This window comes from Phoxinus phoxinus (assembly GCF_949152265.1).
Source record: "Phoxinus phoxinus genome assembly, chromosome: 14".
NCBI classification, from domain to species: Eukaryota; Metazoa; Chordata; class Actinopteri; order Cypriniformes; family Leuciscidae; genus Phoxinus; species Phoxinus phoxinus.
The window spans coordinates 17,104,643-17,124,391 of NC_136889.1; the positions used below are offsets into that span (position 1 = coordinate 17,104,643).

The 19,749-nt window shown below is 39.9% G+C and overlaps 1 protein-coding gene across 9 annotated transcripts in view; it reads left to right on the forward strand.

The window, feature by feature from the left end:
• The window catches only part of zmiz1a (zinc finger, MIZ-type containing 1a), a 132,690-nt gene extending 115,163 nt beyond the window's left edge, over positions 1 to 17,527 (forward strand). For all 9 annotated transcript variants that reach the window (XM_079636055.1, XM_079636054.1, XM_079636056.1 and 6 more), the window contains 18 exons: positions 4,846 to 4,981; positions 5,608 to 5,722; positions 5,819 to 6,036; positions 6,368 to 6,563; positions 6,656 to 6,946; positions 7,034 to 7,216; positions 7,889 to 7,957; positions 8,101 to 8,269; positions 8,599 to 8,740; positions 9,203 to 9,413; positions 9,681 to 9,786; positions 9,891 to 10,051; positions 11,780 to 11,847; positions 11,949 to 12,017; positions 12,148 to 12,398; positions 12,645 to 12,811; positions 13,840 to 14,097; positions 15,529 to 17,527. In XM_079636055.1, coding sequence (XP_079492181.1) covers positions 4,846 to 4,981; positions 5,608 to 5,722; positions 5,819 to 6,036; positions 6,368 to 6,563; positions 6,656 to 6,946; positions 7,034 to 7,216; positions 7,889 to 7,957; positions 8,101 to 8,269; positions 8,599 to 8,740; positions 9,203 to 9,413; positions 9,681 to 9,786; positions 9,891 to 10,051; positions 11,780 to 11,847; positions 11,949 to 12,017; positions 12,148 to 12,398; positions 12,645 to 12,811; positions 13,840 to 14,097; positions 15,529 to 15,636 — 2,918 coding nt within the window. In that variant the 3' untranslated portion in view covers positions 15,637 to 17,527. The remainder of the gene's footprint in view (positions 1 to 4,845; positions 4,982 to 5,607; positions 5,723 to 5,818; positions 6,037 to 6,367; positions 6,564 to 6,655; positions 6,947 to 7,033; positions 7,217 to 7,888; positions 7,958 to 8,100; positions 8,270 to 8,598; positions 8,741 to 9,202; positions 9,414 to 9,680; positions 9,787 to 9,890; positions 10,052 to 11,779; positions 11,848 to 11,948; positions 12,018 to 12,147; positions 12,399 to 12,644; positions 12,812 to 13,839; positions 14,098 to 15,528) is intronic.
• Positions 17,528 to 19,749: the final 2,222 nt, after the last annotated feature.

Below are 19,749 nucleotides of genomic sequence, written 5' to 3' on the forward strand. Positions count from 1 at the left end.
AACATGGCTAGTATGAGTCACAGATCTTACATTTCTAGCAAATGTGGCTGTCTGCTCACTTGGAGTGCTGTCTTTTTAAAAGAGTGACAAAATTATCTAGCTATTACAATTATTATTGGTTGTACTTAGGATGTTTGGATTTAAAAGAGGTTATATTTTCTCTCACTTTCTCTCTCTCTTTCTTTCTCTCTCTCCCTCTCCCTCTGTCTCTATGTATATATATGTATATATATATATATATATATTTATAGAACCGCCCACCTTTTCTTCAGAAAATGTATTTATATAAAACATTTGAAGTGTTTTAGTATGACACAATGTGTAACCCATTCATTTGTAAACACTGTTAATGTCTTTGTTCTCACTCTGAAATTACTTTTTACACAGTTTTTAACAGTTGTTGCAGCTGCCGTGTTGTGGTGATAAATGGCACACAAAGCATGCAAAGTCTCAGACTGTATTAGATTCTGGCTGGTGTAAGCAAACCTCAGTTTTAGTGTCTGGCATGGCTTTCTGAGAGCTGTGCTCTGTCGGTACTCATCTCTTCCTGCTGGGATCACTGCCTGGTGCACACCGCCGTGAGCCAGCCCTGCCACCATAATGCCCGCTGACATAGACCCAACACACAGCCATTCCACCGAAATGGCCATTGCCACAGACCCAGCAAAGAGCTACAGTAGCATACTGCCAACTTAACACTCAACACAACCCTTTCTGGAGCAGGTGTCTGGCAATGCGAGCAGGTCTAAATGAGGGAAGGGAGACAGATGAAAGGAAAATGGAGACTGAGAGAGGTGTTTTAATACAGGGAATGAAAGAGAAATGTGATTAATGCTGATTTACTGGTGAGTAGGGATGCATGATATCATTTGTTAGAGAAACTTTTTGGTACTCACTGCTGTTGTTTGTTATTGTTGTAATGTACAGTGGGATGTATGATTTAAGGACAATATGACTGTGTTTCACAAAAAAACTTCATACATACAAATATAAATAATTATTGAATAATGAAAAAAAATGGGGAAAAAAAAAATATATATATATATATATATATAAAATGTATAATTATGACCACTTTAACAGTAAACAATAAGCTCCTCTGTTTTTCCGGCATGTGCGCTTTTGCAGTTTTCAACTTGTACAACAGGAACTTCCCTCGGATGCAAATTAATTGTCGTTAGTCTCTGAATTTGTCCAGTCTTGAGACATTTTGTTTGTGCTGCCAGTGTTTCAATATACGGAGTATATAACGTGTACACTCAATATTGTTGTTGTTCTTTCTTACTGGAGCATTTTAATAAGTATATGAGCTCAATATTGGATCAAAATCAGTGCATCCCTTCTTATGAGAGAGATCCCGATACAGTAATACTGTGCATTAATATGACAACAGCCCTGTGGGTAGCAGTGGAGGTGATGATGTTTGCGGGAGAAACCGTGTAGCTGTATTCAGCTAGGTGAGAGAAATATTGTACGCTGCCGGAAGGTGCCGTGTTGATTAGGTTGTTTTTCCATGAGTTTACTGGATGAATTGCAGGCAGGAGAGCTCTAGTCTTTGTTACGTGTGGGAGGCATGCTAGGCGGGGAACATCAGTTGAAAATTGGCAGGCGGCGTCTGGCTGTAACCTGTCATATGAGCTCTAAGTTGGTCTTTTGTGAGAAAATAGCAGTTGCCAGCATGCAGAGGTAGTGATTTAGCTGGCCGATAAGCTCTCTGTAATGGCAGGGTAGAATAATTCTCATTGAAGTAGGTGGGTGATTCCAGCCTCCTGCTCCAATCCTGCTGGGACGGCTTTCACGCCTGTCGCAGAGAGGTGAGAAGCGTTCACTTTGAAACAGACCTCTTTGATATATTTACACAAACGCGTTTTTCTCACTGTAATTGTGTGTTTGAACTTGGAAGGGAAAGTGCGTCAGGTGCCGCTGGGATATTGAATAACTTAAAGCAGTTTCTTGGAAGTACTCCAGTTAGGATTCAGTAATGCATTAAGGGTCCTTAAATTTTATTCTAAAATGGTTATTAATGCATACATTAAATGACTTGTGTCACACTAATGCAAATGAAAACTGTCATTTACTCAATTACTCCGATCCTCATGCTGTTCCAAACCTGCTTGACTTTGTCTTTCTTAGACCACAAAGGGAAATGTTAGGCTGGATATTCACACTTTTCATTACCAAACAATAAAAGTGAATAGCAACCAAACAAAAGCACTATAAAGCAAAATTACATTAGAAAGACTAAAAAGACATTACATTAGAGTCACTATTTCCCTTCACCTTAACTCCCAAATCTCATTTGTTTAAAATAGGCCTATGTACATTCTACTAAACCAGTGTTTCCCAAAAGTGGGTCTCAAGGCCTTTTTTGAGTGGGTTTCTAAATATTTTTCTGATGTGATACTTTTATTTTGAAAGACGTGCGTGAAAGCTGTTGACTCTTCTGTCAGACGCAGTTTAAGTAAAATGTGCCTGAGAAAAATGCATTTCTCTGTATCTTCTGTCAGATGAGATGTTGTCAGTCTGTGTTAGTGTCATTATTCCAACATTATTTTTGTTACTAACTTGTAATAACATTACTAACTTGTTACTAAATAAACTCTCTCACCACCTTTATAGTGTGTTCGTAGCGTGTGCGCTCTTCAATTGCGTTTGCAAATTGTGTGTGTGTTAATCATTTTTAAAAATGTATATTAGTGTGGTTCAAATTTCTAAAAATTTGGGTCGCAGCTTAATGACCATGGGAAATGTTGGGTGGCCAAACCAGTTGAGAAGCACTGCACTAAACAACTCCTTTTTTGTTTTTTGTTTCACAGAATAAATAAATTCATACAGGTTTGGAATGACATGAGGGCAAGTAAATTATTTGTAGTTGAACTATCCCTAAAGTGCAATCTGTGGTAACTAAGACTGAGGAGTGTGTGTTGTAGTGTTCTTCATGAGCTTGTGTGCCCGTTTACATTCCCCCAGCAATAAAGGCGCTGGAGACAGCTGAGCAGTCTTCATAGTCATTACTGGCTGATCGATTTAGAGAGGAAAGAGCCAAGACAGACGTCTGTCTCTCTGCACCAGACTCAGAGAGAGAGAGAGAGAGAGAGAGAGACATTCTGGACTCTTGACACCACCCTCTCTGTTCAAATAGCCGTAGCAGGGTTTTTTTACTCATCTACTGTCTGTGAAGTAGATTTAGAGAAGAAAGAGGGGTATTGTTCCATGTATGAACTCGTCTTAGGGGAAAGAGAATATTTTATAAGGTCCCTTGCAGAATCTGTTTGATGGCAAAGGAAGACTAGAGGTGCAGCACCACTGAAACAGTTCCTGGCTTTTGTTCTTGTTCTCTCGGCGTGTGATTCAGTTTTTTAGAGAATATTTTTTTTCCTACTTGTTCTCTATGTGCAGCTCTGAGTCATTCTATGAAACAGGCACCTTTTTCGTTTTGGAATGGTGATTTTTCTTTTTTTTCTTTTCTTTTTTTTTAAGTACATTGTATGATTTTAAATATTCTTTCAGACATAGAACGTCTTCAAGTGATAATAATTGCATTGTACCATCTCAAGTTAAAATATTATTTTGAGATATTCTGAACTTGTGAGTTGTTACATTGGGAATCTGATGAGGTGGAACATTTCAAATGAAAAAACTTCTCCCGGCATATCCTCCTTATAATATTTACAAAAATATACAAAATAATCACATGAAATATGTTTTAATACAATACATTTGTAATTCATTTCTTAACAAACATGCTTTCATTTATAAAACACTTCATTGCAGTTGTTTGTGTTTAGTGCACTTGATCAGATGTTGTGGACACAAATGGTACTCTTGTCATGGAATGACTCAGCTAGTAGTGAATATCTATCTAAATAGTGTCAGTTGGAAAGTATGAGGACCGTTTGTATGAAGAGCACTTAAATGCAGTGTGTTTCAGCCGTATGCGGCATGCAGAATCGGTTAGACTAGAATCTGGGTACGTGCCAGCTGCTGCCATCCCGAAACCGACTCCATCACCATGGTGAGAGGCTTGTTTTGTTAGCCCTCTCAGGAGTAAAGTGCTGCCAGGACACATCACAGGCATGATTCACCAACCTCAGCACTGATTCTCATCTCCCATTTCTCGCTCTTTCTCTCCCCGCCTTCGTCATCCTCCCTTCACGAGAGTGGAAGACAGGTCTTCTGTAGTAGGATCACTGCTTAATGTGCACTGCAGATGAAAAGCATATGATCCTATGAGAAGCACACTGACAAGCTATTATAGAGGATCCCGAGCATGCTTGTACCTGTACTGTGATTGTAGTGTCCTCTAGTGGTAAAGACATGAACTGATAAATACACTTTTGGCACCATTATAACCATTGCTTATACTGGGGGTTAGACATTTGAACAGTCCCCCTTACCTTAAAAATATGGAAATTTGAACATTAACGATACTTAAAATTGTGCTACTAGTTAAGTACAGATGTGCATGTAATAAGGCTTAGAGAAAAGTAATATGATTTACACTAAAACTGGTGAAAAATTCCATAGACTTGGATTAAAGGAGGAACCAGGTGAGCTTGTTTTACTTGGATCACCAATAACACTCAAGCTATTTCAATGCAACACACTGAAAAGCCAGTCAGAACAATTCAGAGACAAAGTACCGAACTTAGCTGCAGTGTGTATGTGGCCAGAAACTACATAGCAACACCATGGCATCCAATCTAGCATCATGGCGATGAGTTTTGCTCCTAAATAGCAATCTGAAAATAAAATAAGGAAGATTGCTGTTAAGCTAAAAGGTGATTTGTCTGCCAATGATCTTTCCTGATCTCTCTTTCTCTTTGTTTGTCTCTTTTTCTCCAGCACTCCTGTCGTCCTGGTGCGAGGAGCTGGGACGGCTGCTTTTGTTACGACATCAGAAGAATCGTCAGAGTGAACCACAGGGCAAAGTACCCTTGCAGCCGCCCATGAACTCTATGAAGCCCTCGCTCTCACATGGGTCAGTACCCAGACAAAACTCTGCTCTACAGATAACCCGATGCTCATTGATGCTGTTATAAGCACTGTTAAATACTCTCAGTAGTCTCACCCCTTCTGCTTTCCCAGAATTTTCTCTTGAAATGAAGTCCTAGTGCACTCATCCAGCAAAGAATTGTTTGTTTTTATGTGGCATGTGATCTTGAAGACCAGGCTTTTCCAAGAAGCCATTGACCAAGCTTTCAATAACAGCCGTGTAAACATGATGACATCACCACAAAGCTGTGCTGATGAAATGTGTTATCGTAACATTCCCAAACAACGACAGATAAAACATGATAATGTAACTTTACTCTCTAGGTACGTCAGCTAGAGTTTGAGCGATTGCCAGAGAAAACGTTACCGTGCTGCAGAGGGTGTGAGGCTGAGGAAGTTCACTAGCTAAGTGATGTTTTATAGAACATTTTGTGCTCTAGGGCTGGTGATTGGCCTCTCTCGCAAACATTACAGCTTGCTTTTCACGGAAAAACAAATGTTCTGTAGTCAGGAGGGAGCGTTTTCTCTATCAGGCTGTGTCGGAGTCAACTCTATCTCAATGCGTCTTTGATGCCACTGATCTCACATTACTGTTTGAACACTGTTTTGTAGTGATGGGTCCTTTCCATATGACAGCGTTCCCTGGCAACAAAACACTAACCAGGCCCCGGGCTCGCTGTCAGTGGTTACAACGGTGTGGGGAGTTACCAATACGTCACAAAGTCAGGTGAGTCACACTCACACATATAGTCTCACTGTATGAAAACAGTAACATTGATAGTGATAACATTGATCTTTTTAACCAATGTTGCTTTTGATCTAGGTATTGGGTAACCCCATGGCCAATACCAACAATCCCATGAACCCTGGAGGCAATACACTAGGGTCGGGTATGTCAGCCAACAACCCAGGGATCAACTCACCTCAGTTCCCTGGCCAACAACAACAGTTTTCAGCCAAAGCGGGATCCAACCCGGCCTACATGCAGCAAAACGTGTATGGTCGTCCAGGGCACCCGGGAGGAGGCGGCTTTGGTGCAAGGTAATGTTTCAAGACGTTTCAAGCATTAGAGCGTTCCCGACAGGATGATGGGAAGTTGTTTGACAGAGTTGCTTTGCATCACTCTGGGAGATTCAATAAGCTATAGAAGTCTCCCATTAGTGATACTTGACACGGTTTTTAAGCCAAGCCAACACTCAGTTCAAGGATGTTTTTCTCGAAAAGGGATGATATCACCTCCTTGTTGTGCCAAGTGCAAATCCAGGAAAGATTTATGTGGTGTTCCAACCAGTTTTATTCTGATAAACAGACATTTTTGTCTCTGTCAGTTGTGATTATAGATGTTTATGTGATGTGTATTCCTTCTACTCAGTTACCCGGGTGGGCCGAATGCGGCAGGTGGTATAGGCATGCCCCCTCATACACGACAACCTTCTGATTTCACCCAACCTGCTGCTGCTGCCGCCGCCGCTGCTGTCGCTGCCGCTGCCGCCACGGCAACAGCCACTGCCACAGCAACCGTAGCTGCCCTGCAAGAGACCAACAAAGACATGAACCAGTACAACCAGGTTGGTCTCTCTCTGGTTTTGGCTCCTTACCCTATCCTGGATTTTGAACAAGTCCACTTACTCATCTGAAATTCCGCTGGCCTTCTCCACAGGTCTGCTCCTCTTTTCAGATGGGGCCAACGCAAGGGTACAACAGCCAGTTCATGAACCAGCCTGGGCCCCGCGGCCCCCCGTCCATGGCAGGAGGCATGAACCCAGCTGGTATGGGAGGTGGCATGAATAGCTCCAACATGAGCGGCCCACCTATGGGAATGAACCAGCCCAGAGGCCCAGGGATGGTACCCTTCGGTGGCCACGGGCAAAGGATGCCCCAACAGGGTTACCCTGGACCCAGACCTCAGTCTATGCCCATGCAGGGCACTAAGAGGCCCTATCCAGGAGAGGCAAGACATTATTAGTTCAAATCAACTTTTAGCAGACATACTGTATTTGCTATTTGTGTTGGTGAACTAATTTTTTTTTTTTTACAGCCTAATTATGGAGGCCAGCAGTTTGGACCCAATGGCCAGTTTCCCAACCAGCAAGGGCAGTACCCTAACCCAAACGCTTCTAGACCTCTTGCGTCACCCAATTACCCTGGGCAGAGGATGCCAGGACAACAGAGCTCTGGCCAGTACCCACCAACAGGGGTAGCCATGGGCCAATACTATAAGGTAAATTCATATTGGTTGGATTTTACAGTCTTAGTAGACACAATTTTCTTGAGGAAATTGTTTAATTCAGCTGATTTTTTTGATAAAGCCACATTCAATTTAAATTTGCGCTGAAAGAAAGTAGCGACAGACCTTTCTTCCGTATTGTGATGTGCATCTGAGTTTTATGGATTATTGGGGAAAAAAAAGAATGTAGTGCAGGAAATTGGTTCTGTGCATCCAGTTGTTGATTAGATTTTGAGATCTGGGCATTGCACTCAAAAGTGATTATGCGTTTGCATTAGATGGTAAGAAAGGGCGGAGTTTAACTGGAGTAAATAATTGGAGAAGTCCAGCAAGCATGAGTCTGTCGTTTTGGTAAAAAATTACGAGGTCAAACATTTTGTACAAAATTTTCACAAATAATATCTATAACATGCACTTACAAAATAGATCATGGTGAATTTTTTATCGAAGATATACTTTTTTTTATCTTTTTTGTCTTTTTTTGTAGATTTTTGTCTTTTTTTTTTAGCTGAAAATTTTCATTGAAACTGTCATGGAAACAGTTTTAGTACTGTTGTTTGCCTCACTGTTCAAATTTATTTTTTCTAGTTAAGAGAAAATAAATATAATTTTAATATTTGTTATCTTGCTTTCTTGCTTTTAATACTCTATGCTTTCCTATTTCAGCAAGAACCGTTTAATGGTCAGAACACCAATTTCTCTGGAGGTGGTTATGGGTATAATCAAGGAAATGGGGTAGGTGGTGGAACTATTGTGTGTTTTCTCTGTTTACATACACAAACATGTGTAATCATCTTCCATTTGTACTATGTAATATGTACAGATCTGCTCTATATTTAGCGATTGTATTCAGTAATCATATGTCTCTTTGGCTAAAGCCTCCTCGGCAGGTGGTGAACTATCCACACTCACCGGTTCCTGGGAATCCCACGCCACCCATGACTCCAGGAAGTAGTATCCCTCCATACTTGTCGCCTAATCAGGATGTCAAGCCCCCGTTTCCTCCAGACATGAAGCCAAGCTTGACGTCTCTTCCTCCGCCTCCAAGTGAGTCTTGCAACGTAACCACACACACAACCGTTATATTGCATTGATCTCCGCTCTGTCTGTATTACAAGCTCGGTCACAGTCTATCAGAATAAACCCCCGAGAACCCTTTGATCCGCCACCTGCAGCTGAGTAGAGAAAAAGTCCCATCGCACATTTGTCTGAGATTCATGCATTTTTCACATCCACTCAGAGCTCATTCATAATAAATGTGCTTTGGTGGGAAAGGGTGAAACTAGGTGAAGAGATAGCCAAACTTGAAAGCATTGATACTCTAGTCTACATGGGAAGACTATGAATCCATCTAATCTCAATATCTGTTGCTATAGCCAACCCCAACGAGGAGCTTCGCCTGACGTTCCCCGTGAGGGACGGAGTGGTCCTGGAGCCCTTCAGATTAGAGCACAACCTGGCCGTCAGTAACCACGTCTTCCATCTGCGCCCCTCCGTCCACCAGACGCTCATGTGGAGGTACGTGATGTGTGCATGTTACTGTCCTAAACCGTGCAGGCTCTTACAAGACAACCTTCAATTTTTAAGCATATTTCTGTCTCCCTCATTACACCCTCATGTTGTTCCAAACCCGTATGATTTTTCTTTCTGCGTGGAACACAAAATAATTCGTTTATCAGATCGTTCACGCTGCTCATTTCGATACAATACAGACTTAAATGTTGTTTTTTTACTCAAAGCTATCGTATAACTTCAGAACATCCAATGCTGATTAAAAGTTTGGGGTTGGAAAGATTTTTTTTTTTATGTTTTTGAAAAGTCTCATGCTTATTACCAAGGCTGCATTTATTTGATCACAAATACAGGAAAAACTTAAAATATCACCACTTTCATTAAATGGAATATAGCGTTGGAACGTCATGAGGACATTTTGGGTGAACTATACCATTAAAACTATAACCTTCTTTGCATGTCCTTCAGATCTGATCTGGAGCTGCAGTTTAAGTGCTATCATCACGAGGACCGACAAATGAACACCAATTGGCCCGCATCCGTCCAAGTCAGCGTAAATGCCACCCCCCTCACTATTGAGAGGGGTGACAATAAGACATCCCACAAACCCCTGCACCTAAAGCATGTCTGTCAACCAGGAAGAAACACCATACAGATTACGGTCACAGCCTGCTGTTGTGTGAGTATTCCTCCGCTGCCCTTCAATAATGTATAGTCTGTCATTTAACGGCCATGTCGGAGAGCTGTTATACAGCATGTGATACGAAATCAGATAACACTGATTTGAAGCAGCTTCTGTTCTCTGCGTTCCCACTACATTTGCTGGTATCAGTTTTATGCTTCCCTGTCTGTAAGCTGAACGGTACAGACAGTGTATCATGTGAAGGATATTGTGAGGTGAAGATGCTCGCTATCGGGTTGTTACATGTTCGGGGTCTTGTTGCAGTCGCACTTGTTCGTGCTGCAGCTGGTCCACAGGCCGTCGGTCAGATCGGTCCTGCAGGGACTCCTGAAGAAGAGGCTCCTTCCTGCCGAACACTGCATTACCAAAAGTAAGTAGATGCTTCATTCTTTGGAATCCGCTGATGTCTGTCACTCTGTATTATCATCTTCATCAATCCCTAATCTTTGCGATGTCTTGTCTGTTTTCCTGCAGTTAAAAGAAACTTCAGTAGTGTAGCAGCGTCCTCTGGGAATGCCACACTAAATGGAGAGGATGGAGTAGAGCAGACAGCCATCAAAGTGTCCCTCAAGTGTCCAATCACATTCCGACGGATCCAGCTCCCTGCGAGGGGACATGACTGTAAACATGTGCAGGTAGTGTGTCTCTTCATGTTCTTAATCATGTCCTAAGTCTTCTTTTTTTGTCTTGTTTTTTTCAATAAAACAACATCGAGAAATCTAAAAGATACATGTCCGGTATTCAAATGATATAAGACTCCAAAAACTTTCTGTCAGCCAAACCTCTTTGACATTAAAGATTTACTTTTTAGCCACGTACACTGTAAAGTTTCAGGAGTGTCAACCACATTTAAATGCAGGAGGAAGTCCCCTAAATTATCGTTGCGTGTGTGTACGGAACATGACTCACTCCCGAAACTGCAATGATAGCAACGTTCTGGCGTCTCGCGTGTTTGGTATCCGCTATTCAGACAAAGTAGTGTTTTGCTTATGATTGGACAGGATGCTTCACAGAGCGTGCTCTTACAGTGTTGCCATTACATTTTAATCGTTTTTTGGGCTTTTAGTTTAAGTTTGGCTCATAAAGCGATCAAGTTTACGGAGTTATTAAAGGGAGTAGGTGCAGGTCGTGATATTTTGGTATTATTTTCAGCATGAAGCATTTGGATGTATTAAGGTTTATTGCTGGCCTGTTCTTGTTCGCTGTTTTTATAGCAAGATCTGGCAACACTTTTACGATTTGTTTTATTTTTTGTCGAATACCATCCATATTGAAATTAAATTAGATTAGATTTCTCAGAGGGCTGCTGAGTTTTCTGAAAAACAGTAGATAACTTTTACTAAGGTTGTGTGAGAAAAACACAGATATGACACAAAGTACACCTGTGAAACACACATTTCACCAACATCCACCATGAAAACTAGTCCCATCCGAATAGGGCTAATGTAACAAATTAACAGTCTTTAATGTATGTAACAGTCTTCATTGGCTGCCCGCAAACGACCTCTTCCTTGACCCGCCCTCAAACACTGTTGTTGTAGCTGAGGCCTGGAAGAGTTTGGTTCGTGTTGTCATGTCAAGAATGTCGAGAGCTGTTTTCTACAAATCCACTTTGCATGCACATAAAAACGATGAAGTCTCACACTGTAATTTATCCTGAAATGAATGATATTAAAATGTATTTTGACCTTGGATGCATGCAGACCTATTGTACGAGACCTCCAAAAACAAAATGAGAAAACTTTTAAAATATCATAATAGGGGCACTTTAAGTTAACGTTTTTCAAGTTAAATAATTTAACACATTCACACAGTTCTCTGATGTCAGTTAATTAGTAATAGTTTGTTTCTGATTTGTTTTTATTTACTATATATATATATATATATATATAATGTATGTTTTTTTTATTATTATTATGAATTGTATTAATAGTTTGTCATTAACTCACAAACCCCCTGTAGTTCCCTCATATTGAATGAAATTTATAATTGCAACTATTACAATTGCGTAGGTAAAATAAAATTATTTAAAAGGAAAAGTATAATTTTAATACCTTATGTTGGTTTCCTTCTCAGGTAAATTTTTCTTGTTTTAAGGATGTTTTGGCATTTTTACTACAAACTGATAAAAATACTGACAATGATTTTTACAAATTCTTCCTTCCACATTTGTGTAAATAAATGTGTGTTCGGATTTCCCACATTATCAATGCAAAAATAGTGGAAATTGTGTGAAATCAAATGAAATACCCACAATCCCATGCCACTACGATTCAGGCCCTGAATAAAATTCTAGCTTTATATATGTATAACTGTTATTTTACATTGATTGAATTTACATTTGAGGTCATTTTCTGTTGCAGTGCTTTGACTTAGAGTCCTATCTGCAGCTGAACTGTGAGAGAGGAACGTGGAGATGTCCTGTATGCAAGTACGTGGCAAATCACTACAATAATTGTTTTAGGCAGCCAAATAAATGTGATACGCTGTTCTTCTTGGCTGCTTTTTTTATATGTTTCTGTCTGTCCCTAGTAAAACAGCATTATTGGAAGGGCTAGAAGTGGACCAGTACATGTGGGGAATTCTCAATGCGATTCAAAAGTAAGTTTATTAGTCACACATTGGGACCCACAATTTTTCAGTGAAGTCCTATTAAATGCACTTGAGATACGATTGTTAAATTATAAACATCCTGTTATTCACAGTCATGAATGTTGTTCCATTCTTGCAGTTCGGAGTTTGAAGAGGTCACCATCGACCCTACGTGTAGTTGGAGGCCGGTGGCCATAAAGTCAGACATTCATATAAAGGAGGATCCAGATGGGCCTCTGGCCAAGCGTTTTAAAACCATGAGTCCCAGTCAAATGATCATGCCTAATGTTATGGATATGATCGCCCAGCTGGGTCCCGGCCCTTCACCCTACACCCCCCTACACCCTCAGCATGGAGGAAACAATGGCGAATATGGGGGGCAAGGTAGAGGTCAGCATCCGATCAGACTCTCTGCTCTTTCCACTCTGTCCATCTCATAAACTAGTCCTTAGTGTTTTACAAGCTTCATTGTTTAGGTACGCTTCATTTTTTTCCTTCAGTCGTAACAGTCAGAAGAACGTACGCCTGCGAGCTTTTAACAGGCTGATTTGCCGTCCAAGCTGTCTAAATCTCTCTAACTCTTTGTGCTTCTGAGGTCATCACTCCTTATTGCTGTTTCTCTGTTTTGTGCATCAGGCAATAGTTACCAGGGCCATGGAAACTTTGACTTCTCTCACAGTAACTCTGGTGGCGGAGCTCCCATGAATGACTTCATGCATGGACCCCAGCTCTCACATCCACCAGACGTGCCCAGCAGCCTCATGGGCCCTGACAAGCCTCTCGCCCACGGCATGCCCGACTCGGTAAATCACTTCAAGCAACAAGCACTGATGTTTGAGACATGGTTTTAAACCTGGGGACAAAAGTTAAAGACTCCCGCACAGTCTCTTTTAAAGTTTGATATTAGTCGCACATCCAACGATGCTAGAGTAAAAATGACAATTAAAAAAATAAGTGGTTGATGCCTTAATTAAAAGGAGTAGAAAAATCAGGAATGGGCATCTATTTATTTTGAAGAATGTTTGTAACCAACCAGTTGTGAGGCAACATTGACTTCCATAATATATATATATATATTTCCATGCTATGAAAGTCAATGTTGCCCCACAACTGTTTGGTTACCCATGTTCTTCAAAATATCTTCTTTTGTGTCTAGCAGAACAAAAAATTTTATACAGGTTTGGAACAACTTGAGGGGGAGTAAATGATGACACAATTTTGTCCCTTTAACATGAGGCAAGTCCCAGATTCATTACATAAATAGTGCAAACCTTCTTTAGCTTAAAACATACAAAAATGTGCATGACACTAATTTTGGGATTAATCACAACAGTCTTGTTACACTGTGAGCAATGTTCTTGTTATTAATAAATCTGCAGGTCTCTGTTTTTTGTGTTGATTTCAAACGCGAAGGGAAAAAAGTAAAATACCTAATACCTCCCAAAATACCTAAATAACCATTTCCTCTTAGTATTAAACTAAATATATACTTTGGTTTTGCACAGTCAAATACAGTATTTCAAAGTCTGCACTATCATTTGATAGTGTGTGTGTGTGAACTGCAAACAGCACATACATACTAGAAAGTTTCATCTAGTGTCTACGCTATTTCTCTCCAAAACTTATGAGTGATAAAACAGTTTAAGTTAAAACTTTAAACAGTTTAACTATTACCAAACATCTGAAAATGTCATTTTGCAAATCATCGGAGTTGAATTGAAGGTGTATGTGCTCTGGAATCATCTGCATGGCACTTGTCTTGCTCTCGATCTGTCTATGGCCGCCACTCAAGCTCTCTCAGTCTCATCGCTCCTCTTTCCTCCCTCTGCAGATGCCCCATCCTGTGAGCGCTGATCAATCCCATGCTTCCATGCAGCCAGGCATGCATGCGTCCCCCCACCCCAACAGCCAATCAGCTCAGCCATTGCATCACAGCGGCCCCCCATCCTCCCAGCCCCCACGCCAGCCCCCGCTCCCACAGCAGCCAGGCCAAAACAGTCACCCACATCCCGACATGACCTTCAACCCTGCCGCTGATGGGCAGGCAGGTGGCCAGGGACCTGCAGACATGCCCGAGCCTTCTCTGGATGTGAGTATACACACAATGGTTGTTTATTTTAAGCTTCTTTCATTTCTGCTGCTAACATTACTCGCTCAATCATGTTATCATCACGCTTTTCTTATGGTCCAAAGCTCTGGGCGTTTCCAATAAGATCCGATTGAAGGAATATTCAGATTCAGATTATAAGTTAAAGGTAGCGTAGGCAATTTTCGGAGAGGCTAGCAATAGCGAGCTAGCTTTGAAAGCATAAGATCCCACCCTCCCTTCAGAGCATCTCCAAACCCACGCCTCCTCCAAAACACATGAACACGTACAGCAGAGAGCAAACAAAAGCGCCACGAGAGATGGCGTTAAACTACCTCTCAAAGCACATAACGTTACAACAATAATAATAATAAACATAAACAACTTAAAGAGCACTGACCTGTACCACCTGACTGCAGCAGATTCATTTCGGGGTTGATAGTGCTGTCATTGAAACATAAATTCGAGTGACGAACTGCTTCGAGTATAACGTCACAGGTTTCCATCTCTTTCAAATGACAGTAGTCATGGGGTGAACGCAGCATAAGCACTTTATTTTTGTTCTAGTTCAACTTTAAAAGGTGGCTGCTGTTTCGGTTGTGGTGCTCGGTGACCGACGTCTGTCTAACTCTGCATTGCATTAAACACGCTGATGACCGTGCGAGCAGGGTGCGTGGACTGAATGCAATGATGGTCCTATGCCTTCCACAGACTATATATATATATATATATATATATATATATATATATATATATATATATATATATATATATAATACATTTAGACCATTTAACTTAGCAATTGCTATCAGGATGTGAATAGACTTTCAACCAGCATAACAAAAAAATGTTTCTGAAACAAATCACCTACACTACCTTTAATCTCAATCGAAGGCATTTTGAGGCATAATGTTGATAACCGAAAAAATAAATTTTGTCTTTCCTTTTATTTAAAATATCTGGGTTTCAGTGAAACACCAATAGATTCATGTTAAAAAATACTCACTGTTTTAATAGTATAGCTACGTAACATAAAAATGTGCGTTAACATGATTTAAATTGAAATTCAGTGTGAAAACCTTTTTCTGTGCAGTTATATATCTAAATGCCATAAACCCCAAAATGGTATAAACGATTTAAACCGCTTTACAGCTCAAATAATACACAACTTTTAACAGATATAATTTGTCATAAAATGATCTGAAAATTGTCAGCTTATTTCTGCTTGTCAATCCTCACCTATTCACTTCCATTCTAAATGCCTCACTTTAACCTTGGTTTTAACTTTTTTCAAGGATGAGTGTTTTTTTTTGTTATAACACCAATGCTGTTGATTGAGCTTAACTTGTATTGAACCCAGTATATTTCCATTAAGGTTCTTTGAGATTGTTCCAAGAATGTAACGTAAATGTGTCTGTCTGTCTCCCTTCGCAGCTCCTGCCAGAACTGCCAAACCCAGAGGAGCTGCTGTCATACTTAGACCCTCCGGACCTCCCAAGCAGCAGCAATGACGATCTGCTGTCCCTCTTTGAGAACAACTGACTTCCTTCAGTCGGCCTTTTGGTGAGGCCCTAATTTGTTTGGCTGTCAGGAATCGAGAGGCACCTGAAGACTGACTCTGTACTTTACAAACAGGAAACAGCCATCCTTTTGCCTCTTCCTCGTGTAAATATCTCACTCTTTTACAAGCAACCTTTTCCACACATATAAGGCAGCCATGTTGGTTGGCACTAAAGTGATATCTTTCAATACTAATGGAAATACATGTGCAGCTATAATCAGTTCATATGAATACGTCACACAGAACTATGTGTGTGCTCACTAGGAAAGTATTGTAGCATTTTTAATTCAGATTTTTTTCCTTTTGTGAAAAGAAGACCTGAATAGAAAAAATATATATATATTTCTTCCTGTACCGGCCTCTGTGTGTCCGCAATCTCTTGAAGGTTTGTTCTTCCAAGCTATACCACCGCGGCTTCCCAAAATCCTCATCAGCTGGATGTCCACACTGTTTATTTTGTCCATCTCCCTTGAAAAAGCACAAGAGAATGCGTCAAACTGCACCTGGAAGCCTGTAAAGGAGACAACAAAAGGGAAGAAAGCTTATCTCGCAATCACCAGAATGATCTAACCCTCCCATCCCAGAGACTAACGATGGGAATTTTGCAAAAGTCCTCCAAACACTCCCAAACTCTCACGCCGCAGGACACGAGAATGTGTCCTGTTCTGGTACACCGCGCAGCTTTGCACCTCATTTTGTAATGTGATTCATATGTCCAGCACCTTCAGACATATGCATCATGTTCTAAACAAATGCTTGAGGGCATCACGGCATGCATTCTTTTCCTGCTCGAGACAGAATAGCAAACATTTCAGCACTGTACCATATCATTGTGCATCTTCCGACAGACTGTTCCTCCTCCCGCAATGTCCTGTGGATTTTCCACTCTAGCGGTCACAGTGCAAGAAGAAAGCAATTCACATTTCAAAGGGCAGTCAGTCTTGTGTCATCGGTCTTCTCTGTGAGTTCTCTTCATGCATGAGGCTTGGTCGTCGTAGGCCCTCGATGTTTGTACCCCTTTTCTGACAAACCTCATCCGATGTTGAAACATTCACTGTTGCCAATCGCCCCTTGTTTTAGTGATTTTTTTTTTTTGGTTATGTTTTTATTTAGCCTTTTATTCATGAACTGTCATGTTAAAGTTTTATTTTATAATGCACAATATATTGTTCATATAATTTGTTTCTGTTGTTACAATTGTACAAAAATATGTACATTTATCACAAGATGTCCATGGAATACCAAAGTTATGCACCCTGATTTGAAAAGGTGGCCCAAACCTATTTTTGACAAGCCCATTTTCAAATTGTTACCCATAGAATTTGATCTAATGTGTAATTTGTCCCACTTTTTATCATTTTGTTTACATGTAAAATCATAGTTATTATACAACAAACAATGAAGAAAGTGTTTTTAGAATATGTTCTATATTTATAGATTTTACTTTTTAAAATTCAATTATATGATTAAGCTATACATTATCTCAATACCCATAAATGCATTAGCCAGTGCATACAATTATTACAGCAACTGTACATTTCAGTAAAACTTTTGTAACAGCAGCTCAGTGAAGGCTAACAATGTCCATGTATACAAGATGGATTTTTTTTTAATGCATTTTTTGTTTGTTTGTTTTTAAATTAAAACAGCCCACTCAAATAATTGTCAGTATTTATGATATTTGTAATGATGACATTTCCATGATACTGATGTTACTCAAAGACTGTTGAAGAAGGCTGGCGTCTGAATACTGTTTGGGATGTGTTTTGTTGTTGAAACATCACCATTTGAAACATGTTTCCATTTTAAGTTATTTTTTTATGAATTGCAATATTAGTTTTTGTTTTGTTTCTGTTCTTCTTGGTGTAGAATTATGTAAAAAAGAAAAAAAAGAAGAAAAAAATCTGTTTGTCGTTGACAATTGAAATGCTTCGAACTCCAACAGGAAAAGGGGGTTCAAGTTCTATAGCGTTTGTCTGTAGTTCACTTGTATATCCTTTTTCAAAGATGCACTGCCACATATTCGTTCCCACTTTGTAGACACAAATAGGCATAAACTGAACTTTTAAGACTCCTAAAGTTGTCGGCTCTGAGCTGTCACATGCTATCGATGTACAGTCGTCGAAGAGACAGTGGGCGCTGAGGCACGAACAGAAGGGGTTGAACGAATTAGACTGTGTGAACTCACTACTTGGCCACAGGTGAGGGTTCGGAGAGAGTCGAAGGAAAAAAAGGGGGAAGGGGCACATTAGGGATGCATGTACATATGTAAATGATAAATAGAGACACGTTAACAGAAATGTATTCATTTTCCCCAGGGGAATGTGCATTGTGTATTTAGAATTTGTAAAGCTTGCATCCTCCCATCAGAATCTAAATTGGGTTAAATGAATCTGTGTTTGTTAGCGTCTGTGGAACCTCTAAGCATTTGTTCACTTTTTGTAAAATATTCATCCCACATGACTGAGGAATTTGGGGAGGGGATAAAAAGAGACACATTTGTTTTACATTTGTGTAATATTTAGCTTATGTGTATTGCTCCATTTCTTGTGTACTTAATAAGGTGCTAGAGAAGATAATGAAGAAAGTCCTGGGGAAATCATTTGGACAACAGGGAACATGGGTCCAGGAGCGGTTCCAAAAGATTGTAACCAAAATCCAGAGTTTGTAAAAATTTTGATATTATGATCAGGAACATTCAAAACAAAAATGAGGTACAATCTAAAGTGATTGGCACCAAATGTTGCAGTTGTCTTTGCTTGTACATTCTGTTGTACAATCATTTCATATTCTAAACTGGTCAGAGGAAAAAAACAACAAAAAACTAATTGTGATTTTTAGTCTTGCAAAACTGTATGTAGTTAGATGCTGTGACATCCTAATATTTATCTAATAAATATGTATTCAGATGAAACAACCTTGCAGTGTTTCTGATGTTTCATTTGGTGTGCATTCATAGCTCTGTGAAAACCACAGGCTTTACAGTTACTGCAAGAAAACAACCACAGAGAACAAAGCAAGCAGAGTTTGCAACCACAGGGAGGCAAATGTTTCCTATGGATTAAAAGGCTTCTTCAGTGACTCTAGTCTTTTAAAGCAGCTTCACTAGAAAAGTTGTTCAGAGACAGTTCAGCAGATAACACTTAGCTATTCCAGTAGATAGCCACAGGGGAGTTATTCTTTTGAATCATTCACTAAGTCAATTCTTTATAATAATAATAAATAAATAAAACTCAGGGTTACAGGATTAGTTTCAAGTTGCAAAACCAAACCAATCCAATCAGGCTTTGTTGGTACCATGACGCTGATCATCAACTTTCTCTGTCAACTAAGGCTTTGATCCTGAGATCCTTTATAGCTTAATCTATTGATTCTAAAGCTTATTTATATTACCTTCATATATTTATTAAAACTGCGTGTTTGTATAATATTTAATCAAATAAAATGATACATGTGCAATGGATTAAAATGAAAATGCTGTCATTACTCACCCTCATGTCGTTCCAAGATGTCGTTCATCGTCGGAACACAAATGAAGATCTTTTTGATGAGATCTGAGAGCTTTCGCTCCATTGGCAGCTACGCAACTGACACATTGACACTTCAAAAAGTTATAAAGAGGTCGTAAAACTAATCCATATGAATTGAGCGGTTTAGTCCATATTTTCTGAAGAGACTCAATCGCTTTATATGATGAACAGATTTAATTTAGGCTTTTATTCAAATATAAACATTGATCAGTGAACATACAGTAGAAGCTCAACCAAACTGCTTGCCAAGAACAAACCTCTTGCGGGCCGGGAGCTCAAACGCTGCATAACACAAGACCTCATTGGTTCTCGCACGTCAAGCAAGCATGCTTGAGCTTCCATTTAACACAACGGATGTGTGAGTTGATGAATGCTATATGTGAATAAAACCCTAAATTCAATCTGTTCATCTTATAAAGCGATCGTGTCTCTTCAGAAAATTTGGACTAAACCGCTCAATTCATTCAATTCACTTTAAAGGCAAGGCAGGTAAACATTTAACAGGAGTTATAGAGCTTGGAAAATCAGCGAGAACGATTTGTTCACTGAAAATATTCATTCAAA